General features: G+C 27.1%; 1 protein-coding gene across 2 annotated transcripts; it reads left to right on the forward strand.

The window, feature by feature from the left end:
• Nucleotides 1–8,530: 8,530 nt before the first annotated feature.
• On the forward strand, nucleotides 8,531–12,113 carry LOC146887414 (sugar transport protein 14-like). 2 transcript variants are annotated; one of them, XM_028065568.2, is made up of 4 exons: nucleotides 8,531–8,749; nucleotides 10,290–10,612; nucleotides 10,792–11,421; nucleotides 11,526–12,113. In XM_028065568.2, the coding sequence occupies exons 1-4, from the start codon at nucleotides 8,608–8,610 to the stop codon at nucleotides 11,982–11,984; spliced, it is 1,554 nt and encodes a 517-aa protein (XP_027921369.1). In that variant the 5' UTR covers nucleotides 8,531–8,607; the 3' UTR covers nucleotides 11,985–12,113. The 2 variants fall into 2 exon arrangements, with proteins under 2 accessions (XP_027921369.1, XP_085526758.1); XM_085670632.1 differs by lacking the exon at nucleotides 8,531–8,749 and adding an exon at nucleotides 10,161–10,184.
• Nucleotides 12,114–12,892: the final 779 nt, after the last annotated feature.

Below are 12,892 nucleotides of genomic sequence, written 5' to 3' on the forward strand. Positions count from 1 at the left end.
AATATTTTAAAATATATATATATATATATATATATATATAAATTAATTATCAATTTGATCTTAAATTAGAGAGACAATTGTTTTACTTAAAAAAATAAAAGACTAATTTGAGTTAAAATTATAAATACGGAAATTAAATTAAACAAAAAAAAATTGTCACATGATACTGATATAATCCGACATGTAACAATCTTTTTAATTTTAAAAATTAAAAAGAAAATTAAAATTAAAATTAAAATTTCAGCAACTGGCTTGTAACATATATGAATATATGGAGATGACATTAAATTTAATAAAATAAATATCAAATTAAACATTTTTAAAAAGTTGTGAAACTAAATTAAAAAAATTAAAAATTAAAAGTATTTTTTTAAATTCAAATAAATTTACAAGACAAAATTATGTATTAAGTCTTTAAATTATGTGCAACTTAAAAAATTTGTCCAAAAGTATAGTAACTTGTTTCCCAAAATTATGACAAATTAAAATTTTCAAAATATCACTTCTATAGCCTTTAATTTATAAAGATAAATTAGGTTTAAGTTTTTTTTAATATTTTATTTCCAAAATTAAAGATTTAAGTTACATTTTATAAACTAGAACTGGAACAAATTATGTTTATAAATTTTTACCCACAGCTACTGTCCCTTCAATCATCATCCATAGGCGCATGAGCTCAACGTTGAATAGCCGCTAAAAAAGCTGAAAGATATCTCTCATCCTACATGCACCGTAAAAAAACAAATTCATTTATATTGTTGTAATTTACTCATTTAAAGAGAAAATAAGATAAAAATGATGGAGTTTTATCTGTTCAAAAATAATAAATAAATTAAAGTATGTCCTTGTAGAATTTTGTAAAGCTTAAATATTTCTTATCTCTATTTTCATTGTATTTGTTTAATTTGATTTTTTTTTACTTTCAATTAAATTATAATTTTCGTTAATTTCGTCCTGTTAAATTTTTGCTAACGGTAGTTAGATAGTTAATGTCTCTAAACAATACATATAATGTGTTAGATCTGAATTTTTAATATTTTTGAACATTTTTTAATTTATTTTATTTTTAATGTTAAAAAGATTCTTCATGTGTCATGCATCAATATCAATATCACGTGTCAATTTGGGATTGTGTTATTCACTTTTGTTTAATTTAGTTATTGTATTTGTTATTTTTGTTCAGTTTAGTTTCTATATATTATTTTAGTTTCAAATTTAGTTAAAATGAAAATATTTTGTCACTTTCAAATCATGAGCAAATTTAATTTTTTATAAATATTATACTAATTTTTTTTTAAATTGACATTTTTATTAATTTTTAAAATTTAATTATAATTATTAAATTTAATTATAAATCGAATATAATTATTAAATTCAATTCTTAAGTGGAAGAAAATTATTTAAAATATTATTAAAATATGATTACTAAATATTTTTCTTCTAATAATTATATTTTAAAATATTAATACTTTTAAAATTAACATTTAAAGATATTATGAATATTAAAAATATTTTAGAAAAATATACTAATATTTTTAAAATTAACATTTAAATATACAACATTTTAGAGTTTAATATCTAAAACATAATAAAAATATTAAATATTTTAGATTTAAATGTGAATTTTAGAAAAAAAAAACAATTCGTTTAATAATTATATTCTAGAATATTAATACATTTAAAATGATTACTAATATTATAGAGAAATATTCTAATATTTCTAAAATTTACATTTAAATATTAAAGATTTTAGATTTTAATATCTAAAACATAATAAAAATATAATGTTTTAGATATAAATGTGAATTTTAGAAGTATCGGTATATTTTTCTAAAATAGTTAATAATTATATTTAATTTATAATTCAATGTAATAATTTATAATTGAATTTCAAAAATAATTAATAAAAATATTAATATAATATTTATAAAAAATCAAATTTTGTCTTAATTTAGAATGGACATTATTGCTCGATTTTAACTAAAAAAGATATTAAATTGAATAAAAATAACAAATATATGAACTATCTTGACAAATGGACAAAAAATAATGAATATAGGAACTAAATTGAACACAATAAAATAACACAACTACAAACTAACATATGAAATTAACAATGACATGTGACACAATGTTAACTTGACACGTGAAAAAAAGAACAAAAAAAAAAACTAAAACATGTGATATGTCTTGTTCAATAACATTAACTACACAATTAGTAAAAAAGATGAAATTGACGAAAATTATGACATAATTGAAAGTAAAACAAAAATAATGAACAAATTGAACAAATACAACAAAAATGAAAACAAATATTTTTCAGTTTAAAAATAATAAATAAATTAAAATATGTCATTATAGAATTTTGTAATTATTTATAGCAATCTTCTAGAACTGATGAATCATATTATTAGTTAAATTCATCTCGACTTTGACTATTTTTATTTTATGAATTAATAGTAGAATGACATTCAAATTTTTAAAATGTGATAATATATATATATATATATATATATATATAATTTTTATACCGGTTATTCAACTTAAACTGGTGAAAGAAATATGAAAAGTGTATATTAAATTCTTTTTGTTCTTATCCTCTTAACTTACTATTTTAAGGCACGTGTTTTGATTTTTTTATCATTATTTAATATTTATTCAATTTTATTTAATAGTTTTAATTCATATTTATAATAATTATTATTTATTTATTAGTATTTGAAATAAATGTATATATTTTATATTAAATATTTATAATATCATATTTTCTCTTTTGTATTTCTTTATTAAAGAATTATTTAATTAATATTTAAAATAATAACAAAGAATAAAAACATTTGTGTGATTTGTGTGTTTGTATGAGGTAATTTAAGAGAATAATTTATTTATTTTATAAAATTTAAAATTCTTCTAAAGAAAATAATATGTTTGGATGAAGAAATTAAAAAATGATATTGAGATTGAATAATTTTAAGAATGTATTTCAAATAACTAAAATAATAGAATTTGAAATTCACTACAAACAATAATGAGATTGAAATTTCCAAAGTTGTGAAATTTTACACTATTTAGGACCAAAAAATTCCACAGGTCCAAAAGGTTGAGTTGGTCCTAGTTGAGTCCACCTGAGTTGAAGGACGAGTCAAGTTGGTTGGAGCCAAATGTCGTACCAAGTTGGCTCGAGCCAAAGGTCGTACCAAGTTGCCTCGGGCCAAAGGTCGACATGAGTCGGCATTGACCAAAAGACGAGATGAGATGGCTCTAAGCCGAGTCGACTTAAGACGAAGATCGAGTTGGGTTTTCCTGGGGCAAATCTTGAGCCAAGTTGACCCTGGCCGAAGGTTGAAACGAGATGGCTCTGAACCGAGACGGTTCAAATCGAAGGTCGAGTCGAGTCTACCCATGCTAAAGGTTGAGTTGAGTCAGTCAAGACAAAAGTTTGAGTCGAGTCAGCCTGGGATGAAGGTCTATACAAGATGGTTTTGATCTGAGTCAACTCTGGCCGAAGTTCATGGCAGGTCGGTCCAAACTAAAGGTCAAGTTGAGTTGGCCTATACATAAGGTTCAAACCAATCTATCTTTGTCGAAAGTTAAATCGAGTCAATTTGAGTCGAACTAACTGAGATCGAATCAATTCAAATTGTGTCGAGGTCAAATCGACCTAGGTCGAACCGGTTGAATTGAGTGAAATTAAGTTATAATCGAAAAAGTAGAGTTGAGTTTGTCATAAAATAAATATTAAATTTTTTATCCAAACAAAAACATTGAAATATAAATATTTATAATTACTTAATCTAAAACTAATTATTTAAAAAATGAAAAGATTTCAATTACTAATTACTTTAATTTTTTTTTTAAATTTTAAATCCCTCCAGGTTAATAAGGATATATGAATTTTTCGATGAAGTACCATCAACTATGAAAATAGGATAAAGATGAATTTGTTGTATTTAGAAAATGGAAATGAGATACTTAAACTTGCCCCTTTTTTATTACTTCTCATGATAATTTTAGGGAATAATAATTTTGTTTAGATATTCCATTCTTTTCTTATGTGTAGGTAAAATAAGGGATTAAATAGAAAGTTGTATTGTTTTTCTCACGTTCTTTTACGTGCATTTGCACCTATTACTTTACGTTCTGAAATTCTTCGAAGTAATTCATTATAGGAATAAACCATTAGTTTCATGTATGATGTATTGGCATAGGCAATTAACCTTTGGAAGACAAAAAGTAGTACTTAAATTGTATTTTAGTTTCTAAGCGAGTTTTAAACTACTTTAATTTTTTTTCTATAAAAAGTTTGTTTTATTTTTAGTATTACGTATTACTCTTTAGTTATTTATCGGTTGAATAAAATGTCAAATGACAATTTTAAGCCACGCGCAGGAATATCTTTGATATAACTAATAAAATAAATATTATTTAAGTGTCTTAAAATGAATAAAAAAATGGTGAATTTTAAATCTGAAGAGATAAAAATAAAAAAATAATAAAAAGTATTATATATAGAATGAAATAATGTAATAACCCACCCCTAGCATACTATTAACTAAGACGTTATAAATAATGTATTAAATAACAAACAAATCACATAATATATATATATATATATATATATATATATATATATATTATTTACAGTTTTCCATCCACCTACCTAAAGAAAATTTGTTTTTAAAAAAAATGTCTTGACCAAAAAGAGTAGGAGTAATATATAAAATATAACATATATGTATTCGTGTTAAGGGCATCAAGAGAATAATCAAACGAAGGAATTTCAGGAGTACATTATCATTCGAAAGGTGAAAAAGGATGTATCAAAATATGTAGAACCGAAAAGAGAAATTAATATGAAAACGTTGTTGTCATATCGAAATGCGCTTGACCAAGATGAAAGATATTGAGAAAAGAAACTTTGTGGAAACATAAGTTAAATATCGTTTTAATTTCCGATTTAAGTAAAAATTGAAATTAGTCTATTTTACAAATTTTGAATTAATTTAGTTTCTTATATTTAAAAATATATGAATTTAGTTATTTAAACCATTTTTTTAAAGTTTATTTGACGTTTCAAACGTGTTTCTTGATTAACATTGAAGTGAATATGTGTCAAACAATGTAAACAAACTAAAATATTATAATGAAATGTATTTGAAACCAAATAAACTTAATAAAATTTGGTTAAAAGGTCTAAATCTACATATATAAAGATTTAATGGACTAAATTGGTTTGAAATTTTCAAGAGAGACTAATCTCAATTTTCACTAAAAATTGAAGAACAAAAAACATATTTAATTCCATAAAAAAAAAATACTGACCAAAAGGTAATCAGAACAAAGCTTTAAGGTAAATTCAAGAAAGAGGTTATATGTAATAACTATTGCAAAATCAGGTTTAGTTCGTATGACACAATTGGACAATTACTCTGATTTATATATTTTTCTTTTTTTTTTATTATATAAGTAACTATCAAAATAGAGAAAAAAAAAGATAAATAAGTGAGTTAAATGTAAAATAGAAGTAACAAATTATGGATACAATTTCAAATATACTAACAAACACAAAAAATAACAAAATCAATATTAATTATAACAATTTATATCACCTTATCAATGTTGATTCTTCTTTGAATCATCTTATTTAAAAGAGAAAAACATTTTGAGGATATTAAAAAAATCGTAAATTTAGTACATTAAATGATTTTACTAAATTTTATATTTTTAACATAGGAAATGTACTTCATATCATTGTTTGTTTTAATTTTCTCAAACAATATTATTAAGGTATACGAATTAATAATACTACTTTTTAAAAGTAGACCTTAATGCTTTATTTTTCAGATATGTACTGATATAAATTTAACAAATCATTTAATGTTTTTATTTCTTTAAATGCCTCTTGATTAAACTGGAAAATTATGTTTCTATTTTGGTGGTTTCTAATTGAAGCTCATATCTATTAATTATTTATTGTTAATCTGGTTAACTTTTATTAAATGTTTTGTCTTATGTAAGCCCCAAATATTAATTTCACAGTGGATCATTACGTAAAACTAAAGTAAATCTAATCAAGTATAAAAAGTAAGTAAATTAATACATAATAAATTATATAAATAGTTTTTGTTTAATGGGGTGTCGATCTTAATCGAAATTCTGCCAAATTCAATCGAGTATGTTTTGATGGAAATTTGGATAAGTCAATTTGGTTGAAGTTCGGTCGAATTCAGTCCCAATTGAAATTTGATCGAGCTAGTCTCAGCCAAATTCGACTGAATCGATTCCGTCCGAACGGTCGAAACTAACAAAAATTGACATGAGATCAAAATGGGTTGGATTGGATTGAAGATCGAGATAGACTGACCTAGATTGAAGGGTAAGACAGTCAAGACTAGTTGGACCAAGCAAAGGATTGACATGGGTTGGGTTAAATTTCTTTTATAAAAAATGGATTTGAAATTTTGAACTATCCAAATATTTTGATTTGGATTTAAATCTTGATCCAAATATTTAGATATGAATTTAAAAAAAAATCCAAACTTATTCTATAGCAAAAATGGATTTTGATCATGATATAATTATTTGGATCTAAAATGGATTTGAATTAAATTTTTAAAAATTCAATTAATGTCCACCCCTAGCTAGGGAAAATTTTAATACTAAAGAGGATGATGAGCCGATTTAAACTATGAGAAACCTGGTCGGGTTAGACTAAAAAAAATTAATACTAAATTCTCAAAAGCAAAAAATTATAAAATTAAAGGTTTTTTCTTTTGAAATGTAAGAGAATTGACTGATGATAATTTTTTTAATATGTTGGGTTTTTTTTTATGGTATATAAAAGTATAAAATATTTTTGTAAGAAAAATTGTGATTTTTTTCCATAATAGTTTTTTTTCTTCTATGCATGCAATGTAATTTTATTATAAATTTGGTATGATTCCCAAATTTTTCCTTCCATTTATTTTTTCTTTTTTAATAAAAAATTAATGTAGTGACAACTATGACTCATGAACTTATTTGTAAATAAATTACCAAATTCATCCCAAACTATCCTTATTTTTATTCATACTTGATATTTTTAACTAATTTTTTCCAATTTACATAATTTATTTCTATATCTAACTTGAATTTAATAGCCTACTAAAATATAAATAATTTAAAATATATTCATAACTCCATTTAAGTTAATTATTATAAGTCCAAAATGTTATAGATGTGAAAATATTTATTATAATTTAAATTATATATAATATACATTAATACATTTTTTATTATGAATTTTATTATATAGAAATAAATGTTCATGTAGCGCTATACAAGGACTAAAATGACATATTTTAATTAAAATAAAGTATTAACAAATTATATATGATGAAATCCCATATGTGGATAAAAAATTGAATTAACATTCAAAACAAAAACCAGCTGAAATAAATTAACATTAAAATAAAATCAGCTTAAATTACATCATTAAATAAATTACTTATCTCTAAATTTCTCCTTTATTACGAATTTTATTCTATGAGATAGTTTTCATTGAACTTATGCTCAACTAATTCACCAGAATAAACCAATGTTTAAATGATATGAATTTATTTAAATTATTTTATGTATCACCATTTAAAATGCAATTATAAAAACAGAGATAAACAGTATCTCATTATTAGATAACAGTTGACTATTCTAACATAAAATAAAATAAAAATAAAAATGCATTGACAAAAGCAGCCACCATATTAGACAAATGATGCATTTTGTGATTGGTACATTCACATATTTTATATGACTGGGATAAGATAAGATTGACTATTTAGTAACCAGTTTGATAATTCCACACTCGACTCTGACTCTAATAATTTTTATCTTAATCCATATTTATACCGTATATATTTTAATGTTAATGATTTAAACTTAATTAATTCCTTAATATATTTGATCGTGAAAGAGAAAAAAATAGCCATTCTATTTTGGCACCACTGAATTAAAGTTGTGTTTCCTTTACGTTGTTGCGCATTAATTGTGGTTACGAAATTTGAGGATCCGATGGGATGTGGTTAAGTTTTGCAATCGCTCAGTTTCCAACGCATGAATGCTGTCATTTGAGGTTATCCACTGGAGGCGGATACAAGACTGATTCAGAGAAAATGCATTTTGCATACATATCAATATTTAATGTACTTTTGCTGAAATAATTTTTATAGTTTTAATTCATAAATGTATTATTCATTCTCAAACTTTAATTACAAATGTCTTTTAATGTATTATTCTCTTCTCTCATTACATATATTTTTTATTAATTTACAAATAAATAAACAATGATGTTAAAAAAGAAAACTTTAATCAGTTTATTAATTTGTTAGAACCAAAAGGGACAAATGGGGTAGTAAGAAAAGAAGGAATATTAATTTAGAAAAAATGTTGTATTTTTGTATTTTAGTATTGTAATATTAAGAAATAAAATTAAAAGGTTGATACCTTTGATGAGTTGGGTTGGGGCGTTGACTCGGACATCCTTATAAGAGGCCTACGAAGTGGAAAAATGTTTGTGGGTGTGTGTTTGTGTCTGTTCTCAAACACTGACACAAAAATTCGAGAAATAGAGTAATGGCAGGTGGAGGAGTAGAAAGTGGAGCAACAGGGAAAAGGGCTCACCTTTACGAGCACAAATTCACTCACTATTTCGCCTTTACATGTGTCGTTGGGGCCCTTGGCGGTTCTCTCTTTGGCTATGATCTTGGTGTTTCGGGTTCGTCTTCCTCGCTCTCAGTTCATGTTTCTGTCATTACCTTCACAACCTCTGTTCTGCCAATTTATGTCACTTTTTGGTTTTATTTCTTTCATTTCATCGTTTTTCTCTTTTAGATTCACCACGCCTCTTCGTTGCATTGAAAAAATTTACAACAAAGATCGTATTACATGACCACGATGATGCATTGGTTCTCGAAATATACAATTGTGAAGAATTGAATTTAACGATGGTGAAAAGGGGGGATTTGATTTGATTTTGATTTATGGCTGAAACATATGTGTAGTGTGTATTGATTCTGATTCCAAAACTTTGCCGGGGATGGCGGCTGGAATTTCGTATTTCATTGAATTCATGACACCCTGCAATTATTCAGGGTTTGAAACAAACACTGTTTTTGCATTGGTTCTTTTACTTTATTTTATTATTATTATTATTATTATTATTATTATTATTGGTTGTTTATTATGACTTAATTTTTCTGTATGTTAATTCAGATTTTGACATTTTACTTTTTAGAATTAAATTCTCATGCATAGGGGTGTTTCGGAAAACTAGACTGAAAAGACTGCTGTAAAAATGGTTTGGTGAAATGTTATAAAACTGGATCATCAATTTCCATCTTTTCGATGTTTGATTAAACAAATTATCTACTTTTGTTGCGTACAAGTTAGGGATTAAAAGTTTGTGGGGAAAGTTGTATAGGTTGATTATGCAGTTAATTTAAAAAAGAAAAATCAATGTATTTTAATTGTACCCGTTGGACGCAAGCACGAAAGTTGCACATGTCTGAAAGCTTACGTTGAACTGTGATTTGTCCGCTTACAAAACTGGTGCAGCTTCTGTTCAGATCTATATCTGTCTTATTCAATGAAGATAAGTTATTGAGAAGAATGTTTAAAACATCAGAACTGAAGAACTAAGTCATAATTTTGAAAACAAATTCGAAAATTCATCGAAACTCGAGTCAACACAACAACAATACGAATAAAAAATCAGATTACAGAAAAAAATTAACAGCTACGAACAAGACGGCAACATCTGCAGAACTTTTATGAAATTGATTTTGATACTAAACGCAAAGACCCCCATAATCAGATTTGATTTTCGATTTTATCGCAGAAAATTAAATTCTGTATCAGCTCTGTGTTCAACAAAAGTTGTGAATTTTTAATTCAATTTTCAGTTTTTCATTTTTTTTTTATTTTTTTTATATGGTAGGTGTTAGAATTTATTATTGGGTGTTGAATCCATTATTTCTCTCTCCTTTCTAAACCATCAATTTTATATCTTCAAATTATCAGTGAAAGAGTTAAACCCAGAACCTGCTATCACCTTTCCTTCCAACGTTACTGCTAAATGATCTTTACATCCCCTGATATATAAGTGTTGAACTACAAATTTAATTTTCAGTTGAAGTGGTTTTACATTTAAAGTTTCGTATTAGAAGAAATCAGCGATTGATTTCCCCCTTTGCTTTCTTTTATTACCTCAAAGTAAGTTCAGAACAAAAAGTTTACTTGTGATGTTGTGGTGTCAGGTGGGGTGACTTCAATGGATGATTTTCTGAAGGAGTTCTTCCCAAAAGTGTACAGAAGGAAGAACATGCATCTGAATGAGACCGATTACTGCAAATACGACGACCAAGTGCTCACACTGTTCACATCATCTCTTTATATCTCAGCACTGGTCATGACATTCTTTGCCTCCCCCTTAACAAGAAGCAAGGGAAGAAGGGCCAGCATCATAGTGGGAGCCGTTAGCTTTCTGATCGGGGCAATCCTCAATGCAGCAGCTAAGAACATTGCAATGCTCATCATTGGCAGGGTCTTTCTTGGTGGAGGCATTGGCTTCGGTAACCAAGTAAGTCAAATACTCCTAAACTAATCCTCACCATATTATAGTCATGGAACTTCGTTCACATATACCATGTTTACTAAGATGTTTGTGATTGTTGTTTCAACGTTGCTTCTTGTTTCTGACTGGATTTCTAACATGCATACGTTACTTATAAATTCTTAATGGTGCATTCGATTGTGTAGGCTGTTCCATTGTATCTTTCGGAAATGGCTCCAGCAAAGAACAGAGGAGCAGTGAACCAGCTGTTTCAGTTCACAACCTGTGCAGGAATCTTAGTTGCAAACCTAGTGAATTACATTACCAACAAAATCCATCCCCACGGATGGAGGATTTCACTGGGTTTGGCAGGTGTTCCGGCAGTTCTTATGCTTATCGGAGGTCTTATGTGTGCTGAGACACCTAACAGCCTTGTGGAGCAAGGAAGGTTGGAAGAAGCAAGAAAAGTATTGGAGAAAGTTAGAGGTACCAAGAATGTTGATGCTGAATTTGAAGATCTTAAGGAAGCGAGTGAAGAAGCGAGGGCTGTGAAGAGTCCGTTTAAGACACTCCTCAAGAGGAAGTACAGGCCGCAACTCATCATTGGTGCCTTGGGGATTCCAGCATTCCAGCAGCTAACTGGGAATAACTCAATCCTCTTCTACGCCCCTGTCATTTTCCAGAGTTTGGGGTTTGGTGCTAATGCTGCTCTGTTTTCATCTTTTATCACCAATGGGGCTCTTCTCGTTGCCACCGTCATCTCAATGTTTATGGTTGACAAATTTGGTAGAAGAAAATTCTTTCTGGAAGCTGGATTTGAAATGATATGCTGCATGGTAACTACTTGTTCAAGCTCAAGCTGTTATTCTGCTTTAATTTTGTCGAACAAATGCAACTCTTTTAATGGAATTGCTCATTGCACCTTTTGATTGCTTTGCAGGTTATTACCGCTGTGGTTTTGGCTGTGGAGTTTGGACATGGCAAAGTACTTGGGAAAGGAATCAGTGCCTTTCTGGTTATTGTGATTTTCTTGTTCGTATTGGCATATGGAAGATCTTGGGGTCCCCTTGGATGGTTGGTTCCGAGTGAGCTATTCCCATTAGAGATAAGGTCAGCTGCACAGAGTATGGTGGTGTGTGTCAACATGATCTTCACTGCACTTGTTGCTCAGTTGTTCCTCCTATCACTTTGCCACCTCAAATATGGAATCTTCTTGCTCTTTGGTGGCTTGATTTTCTGTATGAGTTGCTTCGTTTTCTTCCTTTTGCCGGAAACAAAGAAAGTCCCAATTGAGGAAATTTATCTTCTCTTTGAAAACCATTGGTTCTGGAAGAACGTGATATCAGACCAAACCCAAGATCAAAAGGCATCAAACGGGAAACCAGTAGCTACAGTATAAAAGCCAACAAAATAGATCGAACAAAAGTATACATTTATGTATCCTTAGCTATTTGTTTCTTGCTTTCGAAGTCAAAAAGTTAAGTGTAGTATGACATTACTTTTCAATATAATTTGTTGCTTTTATATTTGTTGAATCTCTTTTCCTCCTTCATGTCTGACAGTATATTACGAAGCCAGTAGGATAATACTTAGAGCAATGAAAATATATAAAATGAAATAAAAAAGATTTAGTGGTCATTATAAGAAATAATCCCACATTTCAACAGAAACTTTCGACGTGTCAACAAGAACTGGTGTGTTGGCGAAACCCATGTTGTCAGCACCACAACCTTTTGCGTACTTTCTGATATAAAAAACCTTATACAATGCACATTCATAGCATCTACATGGATATTTGCAAAAAAGTGTTATTATAACTAAAAATATTATTTTATTATAAGTGTTATATATATATATATATTTATAATTAATTATTTAAATTCAAAACGTTATTCATAAATTGAAAAAAAACTATTTATATAACCAACACTATATAATTATCTTATCAATTTTAAACCATTCATATATGAAAATTTATTAAATAATGACTTTTATTTTTAAACTATTTTTGTAAACAATATGTTGGAAATATTCAAACTCAATGACAGAGAAAGAAGACCAAAGGAATGAAGGATGTCTATTTATAGATTTTGAGGAAGGTTTCATGTAGATGCTAAAAGGATCATAATAACCCTTTGTAAACCATATATAGTCTGTCACATAATTATATGTTAATTAACAATGTTCAGCACCACCTAAATTAGGATTAAGAAAAATGATTGATTGAAATGTTTAAAATTGAATGAACTCTAATTTCAAACACATTTTTGTATATTATTATTTTAATGTATATAATAATTTTCTTTC

The sequence above is a fragment of the Vigna unguiculata genome, chromosome 3, assembly GCF_037176805.1.
Source record: "Vigna unguiculata cultivar grain cowpea cultivar isolate G323 ecotype 2 chromosome 3, ASM3717680v1, whole genome shotgun sequence".
NCBI lineage: Eukaryota > Viridiplantae > Streptophyta > Magnoliopsida > Fabales > Fabaceae > Vigna > Vigna unguiculata.